Source organism: Pelodiscus sinensis, chromosome 9, assembly GCF_052426305.1.
Source record: "Pelodiscus sinensis isolate ZL-2025 chromosome 9, ASM5242630v1, whole genome shotgun sequence".
In the NCBI taxonomy this organism is placed as follows: domain Eukaryota; kingdom Metazoa; phylum Chordata; order Testudines; family Trionychidae; genus Pelodiscus; species Pelodiscus sinensis.
Window position 1 is genome coordinate 64577337 of NC_143060.1, and position 12881 is coordinate 64590217.

General features: G+C 44.3%; 1 protein-coding gene across 5 annotated transcripts in view; it reads right to left on the minus strand.

Annotated features, from left to right (window-relative positions):
• The window catches only part of DARS2 (aspartyl-tRNA synthetase 2, mitochondrial), a 26238-nt gene continuing 13357 nt past the window's right edge, over nt 1–12881 (minus strand). For all 5 annotated transcript variants that reach the window (XM_075936943.2, XM_075936946.2, XM_075936945.2 and 2 more), the window contains 10 exons: nt 12583–12689; nt 10501–10570; nt 9639–9818; nt 8100–8207; nt 7450–7512; nt 6845–6997; nt 5258–5476; nt 4551–4661; nt 3023–3098; nt 1–970 (listed from right to left, as the gene is read on the minus strand). In XM_075936943.2, coding sequence (XP_075793058.2) covers nt 783–970; nt 3023–3098; nt 4551–4661; nt 5258–5476; nt 6845–6997; nt 7450–7512; nt 8100–8207; nt 9639–9818; nt 10501–10570; nt 12583–12689 — 1275 coding nt within the window. In that variant the 3' untranslated portion in view covers nt 1–782. The remainder of the gene's footprint in view (nt 971–3022; nt 3099–4550; nt 4662–5257; nt 5477–6844; nt 6998–7449; nt 7513–8099; nt 8208–9638; nt 9819–10500; nt 10571–12582; nt 12690–12881) is intronic.

Sequence of the window (12881 nt, forward strand, 5' to 3'; positions counted from 1 at the left end):
CCTTGTTTCCTGGATTGAACTTGATTTACAAACATAAAAAGGTTAGAATGAAAAAATCTTCTAAAAGTACCAAGACCACAGGCTCCAAGACAGATCTACTTTCCATCTCGGGCTATAAGCACAACCACACCTTGCAAGACCCAAGAGCATTTGGAACTTGCCAAGCTCCAACGGCTGCATGTACTCACACGCATACACAATTTTTAACAAGATAAATGCACAATCTCTGTGTATGCTTATATTGCTCCTCAATGAGTGAACAGATACTGGTACTGCAGAGTTCATAAGTAGTAAGTTGTAGTTGATCTGTTGCATCCCCATCCTGCAGATAAAGGAAACAGACAACCCTAGGCTACATTTAGGGCTCTCAGCCCAGAACAGTTCTGCTCTAACAGGAGCATCTAGTCCTTAGCTAACCATGATTCCATCATTCTTATGTTACAGGGCTCCTGAAAAAGAAGCTAAGATGTGATCTTTTCCAGGGGGAGTTGCTCAGACTCCATTGGTACATTTCAAAATGAAAGGAAATGCCAGACCCATCACCACACACCATGCCAATGGTCCCAGGCTTCCCCTCTGTACATGAGAGGGAAAAGCAACCTGAGTTTTTTTCCTTTGTGCTTCAATTCATCCTCTCCCCCCCACCAGTCGCTGTTGTCTTCTGAAAGTTCAATGATGTGACCTGCAGTGTATGTCTCAGACCATGTGAATGTTTTCTGTCCTTGGAAGGTAGAGCAGGAATGATGCTGCTGATAGGATCAGCTTCAATCATTTGCTTCGAGTCAGTTCTTGTTTGCCTTTGCTTCTGCAGCAGGCCATGCAACCTGGACGTGGTACGGCTCTAGCTCCTCAGCGGTAATGTAATCTGGAGCGTTGCTCATAAGGTCATGTCCCTTGAAGGATTTGGGGAAGGCAATGACATCTCGAATGCTTGGAGCTCCAACCACGAGACAGATCAGTCTGTCGAGTCCTAGAAGCAGACATTAAATGAGTTAAAATAGCTGTGTTATAGCCTCACATTACTTCTCTTTGAATGAGGCAGTAAACCACATTGCTGGGAACCAGGACAAAAATAGGGCAAGAATCAGAAACTGGGATTGAACACACTGGAGACACTGATAAGGTGGCCTAGGGCTGACAGTGAGTTTGCAGTGCAGTGCTGCAGAGAAAAGCCCAGTGCAATTGTGCTGAAAAGGCAAAGACTTCACACAAGGCAGAGCAGGTGACAGTCACTCATTAGGGCTTGGCTGAGATGACACCCAGAACAACAGGGCTCAGGTTTCAGCATCTTAGTAGATGTAGACAAACAGGGGTAGAGGTATCAGGGAAGAACAAGAGCAAGTAGATGACCGGAGGGGACCGAGGTATATGGCAAGACTGAAGGTGAAATGCAAACAGATTAAAAACTACAGCCCAGACGTGCAATATTCTAAAGAGGAAAACACTATATAACCATTGCTGTAAAGCTGTGTAAATAGCACTGGGGTTTAACCACTTCCAGGGGCGGCCCATGAGGCTAGGCAGACTAGGCGGTCACCATGGGTGCCGCCAGCCCAGGGCACCCGATGATGATATCACGGGGCGCCCGATGATTATGTCACGGCCATTGATGGCCACGTAGGCGGGGATGCCAATTGCGCCTTCCGCCTGGGGCGCCAGCTACCGCTGCCGGCCTCAAGCCACTCCTGATCACTTCTGAGATGGATCATCACATCCTTTAGGGGCCGTGAGCAATCTCAGAGGAAGGCATCTTGTTTCGTCTGCCAGAATGAGTGGCATCACAAGCACCTCAGAGAAAGAAGAAAGCAAGCAGCTTTTCTTACATCTTAGCACTTGTATTAACACATCAACTACACACTCCTTACTTGCGGGGTGAGGGGGGAATATAAAACTTGCTTTTAGAGTTTCAGAAAAGCGTCTTGCAATGCACTTGAGCAAAATAAGCACTAGCAGGGGTCAGCAACAACCAAGTGGGAGCTATGACTGGGGAAAGGCATCCCACTCTACAGATAGTTGAAGGGCAGAAATACCAAGAAGGGAGAGGAATTATTACAGGCGACAAAGAGAAGCATTAGGATGAAATTAAAAAAAAAAAGGGGGGCACTGAGTTAAAGTTCTATAATAGCGAGATCTCTCAGGCTACAGAACAGCTTCCTTTGGCCCATTGCTTGGCATACTGAAGATTAGTTCAGATATAAACAGCAGGACATGCAACGAAGGAAAATAATTCTACAGTGGCCAAATGACACAATAGACTAAATCAGTGTTTCTCAACCTTTTTTTAATGAAGTACCCTTTTTTAAAATAAAATAAAATAAAATAAAAATTATAAGTACCCCCAGTATCTACAGTTTTCAGATGCAATAGTAGAAAAAAATTGTGAAACACATTAAACAACTTAATCGTAGCTGGGCAGGCGATGAAATGTTTGGGTGTAAAAAAATACAAAAATAATAAAGTGCTGTAAAACTTAAAAACAAAAATTCAGTTTTCTCCAAATTTCACTTGTGTTGACGTACCCCCCAGACTTCTCGAGTGTCCCAAGGGGACTTGTACCACTGGTTGAGAAACACTGGACTAACTGATTTAACTTCTAGGAGGATGCTATCTCTAATGCAGTAGACAAGGAGTATACTCTGACCCAGAGCCCTGCAACCAAATCCGCACGTAAGAACTGAAAACACCACACAACAGGAACCTGTCCCCTCCCTCATACTTGCTGCAATCCTAGGAGCACGGTGCATGCCCCTGGGTGTTGTCAGGTGAAGCATGTTCCTCTCTACATGCTCTAGGCAGAATGAAGAGACACAATAGTGCAGAATCAGAAGTGGAGAGACAAGGTGAGCACGGACAGTGGTACTGCAGTCCCTCACTGCAGTCCCAATCAGAAGGAGAAAGGGTTTTTGCCAGTAGGCACACGCCCTCTTTTTGATATTGAGTGTGTTGCTATTCCAGTCCCAATATACCAGTGAAAAGTCACCAGCACAGCGGTCTTGGACCATCTCCCACTGGGTGCACCTACCTAAAGCAATTCCTCCATGAGGGGGCGCGCCACACTCCAAAGCCTCAAGCAGGTGGGACAGCAACTCGGGATCCTCCTGGAACATCACACACAAAATGTCATCTTGAGCCAGACGCTTGTATTGGGTACAGAGGGGAAGCTGAGTCATCACTCCTTGGGACCGGGAGTCACATTTCATTACTTGTATTACCACAATGGTGGTCCAGTGGCCCCGTTCCCCTCCCCCACTGTCACAGTGGTTAACAAAGAAGTTCTACCACCTAAAGTAACTTGCCTTAAGCAAGCTAGGTGTCATCTAGCGATACATGCGAAACTATTTCAGAAGGCAGAGCTACTTGTAAGTTACGTTGTGTATCCAAAGCCAGTAATTACTTGCTTGATGTTTTAAATACATGTAATCATTGCTCATTTGGAAAAGTTCTCAACTGCCTCAGTGAGACACCAGGAATTAGATAAAGCAGGGTTCAGCAACCCAGTAGCACAGGGTTTCTGAACAGTTTATAGTACACTGGCACTAGAGAAACATGATTCTTCATCTCTTGTATGAGTTATGGTCTATTCCTCGTGTGTCACACAAGACAGAACTGGTGTTCTACCTCCAGCCCTATCTGGATTTGGGAGACCGTGTTGCCTAGCGAATAGATCACTGGCCTCAGACTTAGGAAACCTAAGTTCTATTCCCAGCTTTGCCACTGACCCACTGGGTGACCTTGGACAAAACACTTTACAGCTGTGCCTCAGTTTCCCCATGTCTAAGGCTATACTGGGCTTATTTGTAAAGTGCTTTAAAAGATGAAAAACATGACATAAGAGCTAGCTATCATGAGCATCACCATTCTCTGAGAGCTATGAGAGAAGAAATGTACATGCGTGACTCCCAAAAGTATAAGAGGCATAAGAAATATCAGTCTCAACAGAGGAATAAGTCAGTGTATCCTATCAATGCGACTGCTCATATATATGAACAAACACATAAATGTTTGCAGGACTGGGGACTACAATTTTTATTTTACAATGGCTCATTAGTGTCTTCCCAAGTAGCTCACTTTTCTGTCAGTGAGAGGTTCCTATTGGCACAGCATAATCATTAGTAAACCGAATTCCTTTGGATTTCTGTAACCAATAATTGTACCATTTGCAAACTACAGGTTGAACCTCTCTAGTCCCAGCACCCTCAGGACCTGACCAATGCCAAACCAGAGAATTTGCCAAACAACGGGAGGTCAATATTGTCTAGCAGCGTTCCCAACACTTCCACTGCTTACTGGGCTCATAGAAGACAGTTAGAGGTAAATTAGAGCTAAATAACACAGAACACCGAAAGCCAGGACTGGTGACTAAACAAAGTTTATGGGACCGCGGGAAACATGGGTGCATAAGTGGACACCCGGCTAACTGAAATGCTGGACCACAGATGCTGCCGGACCAAAGAGTGCTATACTAGAGAGGTAGCTGTTTGATGTTTTAAATGCATCTTTATTCATTTAAAACTTCTGAGAGGACATTCAAAACTTTTGCAGGCTGTTACCTTCAACACCGCCTCAAGAACGAAACGCTGCTGCTCTGCATTATGAATTCGGATGGAGCCACCTCCAATCTCATTGCCATTCAGCACAAGATCGTAGTGCTGGCTACGGACCTGGAGAAGGGAGATAGACAAGCGCGTTAGCATGCCCAGGGTGCAGTTCACTGTGCTCACATCATTCCTCACTCAGACTGCCAACAGTTTCACGTAAAAAAAGAGATATTACAACATTGCTTTATCAGCAGAATCTCAGACATTTGGAGACATTGCTGTTAACTGCCTCAATCCTACAGATGAACGTAACACCCATCCTCAGGGACTTCTCGGGCAGACTTCTCACTCAGCTTCGTCTTCCAGAGAAACTCCTCACTCCAATCAATTCTTTCCCATAACCCTTCAGGAAGAAAGCCAATCAGCTGGTGACACACTTAGGTAGTTGCTAGTTCTGAGTAACCTGGGATCTACCTTTCCTCAGCAGATATGTAAAATGCATATTTGTCTGCATTAGTTCATGTCCCTTAACTCAGCAGCTTAAGGTTGTGCTTTGTCCATTTTTTCAAAGAAAGTGATTATGAAAAACTAAGCTAGAGGGAAAACTTAAAACAACTAATAATCCTGCAGCACCTTGGAGATTAACAAAACATGTAGATGGGATCATGAGCTTTCCTGGGCACAGCCCACTTCTTCAGATGAATGGAGGCTGTAGTCACCTTTGCTGGCTCAGAATAGAGGAGGCTGGTGTCCGAGGGGTGAGGGGCTGTGAAGGGATGATGAGCAGATTCCAGTTCAGCAGGGTTTTCTTCCTTGGGAAGGAAGAGCGGGAAATCCACCACCCACAGGAAGTGGAAAGCAGTGGGATCACGAAGCACCAATCCTCTAGACTCCAGCAGGTTTGCGCTCTCCAAGCGCAGATTTCCTAACACAGAGCACTGAAAGGCACAGGGAGGGGGGGAGAAGGAAAGGGAACAGAGAGAGAACAATGAACTCCCATCTAATGTCATGCACAGAGAGCGCCCTGGGAAGGGCCCCATGTACCCAGTGGTGGGGAATAAATTTTTTTTAAATTTTCTCCACAGACAGAATCACACACATGAACCACCATGTCAGTTTCACTGCATTTTTGCATTAGCTGCAACATCTTTAGAAGGCATCAGTCTTTTGCTGAGATAGCATCACAGCAAGGGAGACATCCATGCAGCTATTGCCAGTCCTCAGCATTCCAGCTTCTGCAAGGTTGAGCAGGAGCTGGGAAGTTCACCTCATTGGGGCAATGCACACTCTGCCCCTCTATTGCTTCTTTAGTGCACTTCACAAATGCTGTTTAATTTTCACAACGCTTTGTGAGTTAAGTAAGCAATATTATCCCCATTTTACACACTGGGAAATGGAGGCACAGAAATTCAAGGCAACTCACAGATGATCGCAGAACAGGTTAGATTCCAAGACTAACTCACAGCTTCCTGGCTCTAACAGTGAGATGTAACGCTGCCTCCCTAATTAACAACAGCAAGAATTGCATGCACACTTTTCAGAGATAACATTTAATCACAAGTATCCTGACATGCATCCGGGTCAGATGATCTCAGACCCTCCACTTCTATAAACCAGACTACCTTCATGATATGGATTTCCATGAGCCAAGGACCAGAACCGATTTTTAAACATGAACTCATGCAGTTTTCACTACCTTCACCAGTGTATTCTCACTCAATTGCAAAGGCTTTCTTAGAGCTGACTAACACAAGCATTAGGATCCCAGTTGCAAGGCCTATTCAGTCTGTATTCCTGAGTTAGGATGAGAGGAAATGCAGACTGTTTAACTATAATCTCTATCTCAGAACTGTAGCTCAGATCGTTAGTCCCTGTTCAGAGATAAACACTCATTTAAAGTTGTATTTCCAGAACAGATTCTATCTCGGCTCTCATTAGTGATTCACAAAGCGAACTAGGGGAAAAATGCTTACTCCTGTTGGGCTTGTGCCTCACAGTGCTGGGAAGCACGCTGCATAGCCACACACCTTGCCACCTGCTGCTGGGAAGAGAACACGTGTCCATTTATTCCGGTTCTCTTCCCAGCCCTGGCAGTGTGATCTGGGACAAGTCACTTCATCTCTCACTGTCTCCCTCTCCCCATCTGTGAAAAGGGGTTCACAGCACCCCTCTCTCAAAGGTTATCATGGGACTTCATTCAGGGCGCTCTGAGAGCCTAAGGTGAAAAGAATTATAGATGTGCTAATATTATTAATATTAACAGAGAGTAATGTTCAGCCCTCACCAACAGCCACAGTTTTCCCTACCACTTTCTTGTGCTCTCCAGCGGCCAGCAGCACCACATCATCCGCTTGGACCTTGAGTGCTCGGATGATTTCCAGCTGGTGCTCCTCCCTCAGAAACTTGCTAAGTAGAGACTTCAAGGTCCCGTCAGGCTTCAGGATCAAGTGTAAAACTTCCTATTGTAAAAGACAGACGCAGCTGTGAGGCACGTTCAGTTCCTGCAATATGGCCACACATTCGATCAAATTGTCCACGGTCTTTGTTTCACTTGTCTCTTTCACTCAGCAGAAGATTCTTCCTGAAGTTCCTACAGCCTATAAAGCCACCTAACAGATTTACCATCTTATTTACTAGAATACTCCAGGGCACTCTCAGGAGACAGAGAATCTTTATGCAGCGCACAATGCAATACACACAGCTGCTAGGCTATTTACCTTCAACAGACAAGAAGCTGCCACCATCTATAGTAATAATTTTATCTCAAAATAGGTGATTATATGTACACAAGGTGGAAAACTTAACTAACTTTTCCATCTAGAATCTGCTTGCAAATTCCATATAATGCTTTACACATTAATCTGCCCCTTTCAGATGATCTCTTTACGGTGTATAAGTGTTTGTGCCTCACCTGATTAAACTGGGATTTTGCTGATTCCTTTAAAGACTCTAAATCTTTATTTTGAAGATGTCGCTGGAAAAAAAAAAGCAAAAAACCCCAAACGTTAAATAGTTATCATTGCTGTAGGTCCAGAAACCAAATGTAGTGGTTCAACTCATGTTCCTGCATGGAGACCGTGATTTCAGAATTACTCATTTTTTGGGAAACATGATCAACATTCCGTTTTTGTTTTCTTAAATACTCACCACAGCGCCACCTCATGGGATGCCACAGACTGCACCTTTTACTGCCAAACTAACAGTAATTAACGAGAAACTGTGGCTGGAGAGCCCTAGACAGCCTTTTGTGCAGCAATAGCACAAGAGAGATAAACCAGTATCTACTACCTTCCCTACCTAACAGATTTTATCATACAATAAACTTATTTGATACTGCCCGCCTTTGTAAAATGCTTTGAGGTCTATGAATCAAAGTATTATAGAAGAGCTAAGTATTGTTGTATTTGTGTAAGAGGAGTATTCCTGTTATTTAGGGCTAGTCACATGGTGACAGTGAAATTGCTATTAATTAAGCATCAACTTAAACCAACAGAACTTATTAATTTCTACCTTCTTTATACTTATTCTTTACCACTAGCCATGAAGAACTACATCACTCACCGCTCCCTGAGGAATACAAATGGCTTTGACAGTGCCTTGGGACTTGAGGAGAGCATTCTGCACAAATCTGATTTCCACGCTCCTAAACACATCACTGACATCAGTTATCTAAGAGAAACAGCACATAAAAAAGAAGGGAAGTCAGAAACATGCAGTGGGAACCTGTTCCAGTATCCTCCAACTGCAGCAAGATCTCCCCAAACAGCAAACGAGGCTTCAAGAAATCATAGAGCACTTCAAGAAACAAAGAGGGCAAAGGCTTAGAAGTCACAGACTTTAGGAAGAGAAAATCTAAACAGACTTAAGAGATTGCTAAGGGAATCCAAATCCTTTCAGCTCTTAAGACAACCAGTCTGAATGTGGCCAAAGTCAAATCAACAGTAGCCAAAGGCTTTCGGCATATACTGTCGATGGGGTGTCCTGTGAAACATGAGTTTGGGGATCTCAGCCCAAGTTCCCCAGTGCACAAACCCACACTGGAATAATGTCAGCTCAGCTCAGACATGATGCAATCCTTTCAAATCGTCACAGAGAAGCAAGTATAAAATGCTGAGCAACATTTCCCAGTGATGTTTTCCCCATCCATTTATGGACAGTAAAAATTATTGAAGGAAAAAAAAAAAAAAACCCAAAGCCACAACTGGCATTCTTGGTGACAGTCTTAGAAAGACCAAGGACAGAACTAGCCTATCCCTTGAGCGGGTCCTGCCAGGTCTGGAGTGAGATACACATTATTGAGCAATCATGGTTTCTATGGATGATTTGAGGACTTTCATTCCCAGCATTGCAAGGCATGTCCTCGGTGCCACTGTATTCTTGTAAGACCATAAATGAGAAAGACAGGATACCCCTTCCAAAAGAACCAATTGGTTGGAAGATCCTAAATCCATCTTGCATCATTACCTTAATACGCCTCTAGTACAGCTTCCAGGTTATGTCTAGACTACATCACTCTTTCGAAGAGGGATGTAAATTAGGCAGATCGAAAGTGTAAATAAAGCATGGATTTAAATATCCTGTGCTTCATTTGCATATATCGCGTCCGATCGCTGTTTCGAAAAACGGTATTTCAAAAGTGAAACTGCAGTCTAGACACAGTTCTTTCGGGGAAAAAAACCCTTTTTTGATAGATCCCATACTCCTCATTTTTTCAAGAGTATGGGATCTTTCAAAAAAGGGTTTGGTTGTGTTTGTTCCAAAAGAACTGTGTCTAGACTGTAGTTTCATTTTCAAAATATCCTTTTTCGAAACAGCGATTAGACGCGAAATATGCAAATGAAGCGCAGGATATTTAAATCCACGCTTCATTTGCACTTTTGATCTGCCTAATTTACATCTCTCTTTTTGAAAGAGAGATGTAGTCTATGAGCCCCCATCAGCTGCAGCTACAACTGCAGGGCTATCAGAACCTGTAGCTGTTATGCACCAAGACTTTCCTCCTTCCCTCCAGGTAGGGAAGTGGGGTTTAAACAGAGGTGATCAGGAAACGTTGACAAAAAGGAGAGAAAGGATAGATGTTTCCAATGGGAGACAACCCACCTTCATATCAAAGCGAGTGTCTGGCTTATCAGTCCCGTACTCTGCCAACGCCTCAGCATAGCTCATGGAAGGGAAAGGAGTGGTAATAGTGCCTCTCTCGTTAGGCCAGGAATACTGGAGAAGGTCCTCAATCAGTCTCTGGATACCAGCTTGGTCTACAAACGACATCTCAATATCGATCTTAAAAACATAATAAGGGGGTCATTACACATTAGCTACAGGCACCAGGAAAGCCGCATCTGATTCCCCCCTTATAGCTCTTCTTGGCACCCAAAGGCTTTGTATATAAAGTGATCATAAAGATCATTAGATCTAACCTACTATATACACCCCAGCTGCCTTACTCAAAGCGCATAGTGCTAACCTCACATAGTTACACACATGATCACAGAGCCTTCTGCCCAAGCCATCAGCAATCACCCCCGTTGAGAAACTAAATGACTGTTAGTGACTTCAGGTCACAAGGAGAATGAATTGGGCCAACCAGTCCTGTTTAAGACCCAGAAGCCAGGAAGTACACAGACCTGGGAGCCCCTGTGGAAGAGGAGCAGGTCAGCCCTGGAAAGCAAAACATGTTTCACTACCAAAGTGCCAAAATAACCAAATTAGCTGTTACGGGCACCCATTGTAGTTGAAACCATCCTTCATCCGAGAACACATGAACACCCACTAGGGCACATGAAATACACATCCCCACACCCCAGGCCAAACAGCGTTTCCAAGGTGAACAGTGATGAGTTTCACACCAAATGGACTGACTATACAAATCATAACTGCAACAAGCAATGCAGTTTGCAATCTCCTGAGAGGCCCGAGACTTTGCTAGAGTTAAGCAGCTCAAGCCTGTTTGGGAATACATTACCTGAGTGAACTCAGGCTGCCTATCTGGCTTTGAACCTTCATCTCGATAGCAGCGGGCAACCTGAAAGTACCTGCAATTAAAGGCATGCTAAGTTAAATTTTGGCTATTGGATGAATTATAAGGGTTCTTACTTTGTCCTGCCATGAGTGCAGGGGATTGAACTAAATGAGCTCTCAAGATCCTTTCCAGTCCCATGATTCCTCCTGAAGATTCATACAGGAGATACCAACCAGATGTTGTTAGAAACATTCTAAAAGTTCCTCTAGAATGTTTCCCACCATTCTGGCATTTCCTGCTTTTATTTCATAGAGGAAGCATGTTAAAAGGTACTGCACTCGTGCTGGGACTGTGTCTTTTCCAAGTCTCTTATCACAAATGGGAGTTTGTTTTACTGGTCAATTCCAGATGAAGGCTGTACCATGCTTTCATCTTCTGCTCTTCAGGAAATCCATCCCTTCCCTGAAACACTTCCTCCCATGCTTTAGTTCAAAATCAGACTAAAATGGAAAATTTCAAACCTGCAATTAGGTGATTAAACCACACCTCTCCCATTCATTTCAGTGGTGGTCACTACTTCAGCAGTTCTCAACCAGAGGTCTTGTCAGCTTAGAGCTATAAAGCACCACTTTTGGGAGAATTCTGTGCCTCTGGGTACGTGGGCAGAATTAGACTCAGTGGGGCCTAGGGAAGAAAAAGCTGAAGCCTTGCTGCACAGAACTCATGACTAGGACCCTAGGCCCCTCCACTTGGGGCTGATGCCAAAGCCTGAGCAACTTAGTTTCACAGGGCACCCTTTGGTGTGGGGCCCCAGACAATAGCCCTGAGTGCTGCCATCTAATGTAGAAAAGCAGTTGTTGCATGTTCTGGGGGAGAAGAGAATGGAGAACCCCCTGAACTGCTTGACTTTGAGACTCATAGTCTATGTTTTTACTCCTGGGCAGCATTCTGCACCAAACATTTATTTAAAAATTGCACACACTATTTTAAAATTCTGCACATTTTGATTGTCAAAACACAATATAACCATTGCCGGTTTCAATTATTTTGGTAATTTATTTCAAAATCTCTGCCAGCAAGTATGTCTGTAACAATACAGACCAAAAACAGATTTTGGTAATTTTTTCTGACAAATAGTTTCCTTGCTAGGCATAACATACAACTTTGAGCAAGTATTTACATTGAAATATAGAACAGTGTTTTCCGTCCCTGCTCGCAGCAGTGCAAAGGCTTGGGGGAGTCAGGGGTAACAGAGGAGCTAAGGGAGAGGGAAGGTTCCTGGAGCGAACCTGGAGGGTTGTTGGGTGTGGGAGGGAGAAGTGAAATTGTTAGGGAATTGGAAAGCCTCCTCCATGCAGGCTCTGGCCCCAAGTCCCTGCCTCTCAGCCAGGGATATCTGCCCCTGTCCTTACACTCCCCTTCCCTATGGGTCTCTGCAACAAACTCGCACATCCCTTGTACCCATGTGGCCTTGCAACTCCACTCCCATTTAGCCCCTAGCTCAATGTTGTTACTCCACTAGCTCCTGAACCCCCCACCCCGCCACTTACCATTTTAAATCTCTGTCTTCTGTGACCCTCTATCCCCGCTCCCCTCTCAGCTCTGGGGGCTCCACCCTGTCATTGCTAATCTGGCTCCGTGGACAGGGAGCAGGGATGAACTCTTACTCCTGGGGGAATTCTGAAACACTGCGCACGCACAGAAAATACATTCTGCCAGAGGAGTGCTGCAGTTCCCCTCTTCGCCCAGCTTTCTTGAACCATAGTGGCCTCTGCTGTGAAGAAAGTGGAACTGCGGCACTTTTGGGGCAGCATATATTTTTTGCGGGGGGAAAAAATTATGCACCAGACATCAATTCTGTATGTACCCAAAGACGCAGAATTCTCCCAAAAGTGATGCTTTACTGTTTCTAAGCTTCTCCCACTTTCTGTTATTTAGCTCAACCATTTAAGGCCATCTTACACACAACGCCCCCCCAAAACCACAAAATCAGTTCTTGGAGGAATCTTTAAATTCTCTCAAGTTAAAGAGAATAGACCCCATAACATTAATATTTTAGAGAAAAGAAGGCAAAGGAATGCTCACCTGTCCAGACCACCAATCATCAGGAGCTGTTTAAACTGCTGAGGACTCTGCGGCAGACAGTAAAACCTTCCAGGCTCCCTGGAAGGTACCACAAATTCCTTTGCACCCTTGTACCAAAGAGGAGAGAGAGAATTTTTAATGCTATCTTGAACCCTGCCATCTTATTGAGGCAAACAATTCAGTAAGTTTCAAAAGAGAACTAAACCATAATAAACCTGATCAAAAGCCAGCTGAAGTCAACAGCAGACTTTCCGTGGACTTCAAAGAACTTTTTCTCAGGATACCTATGAGTAAGAATA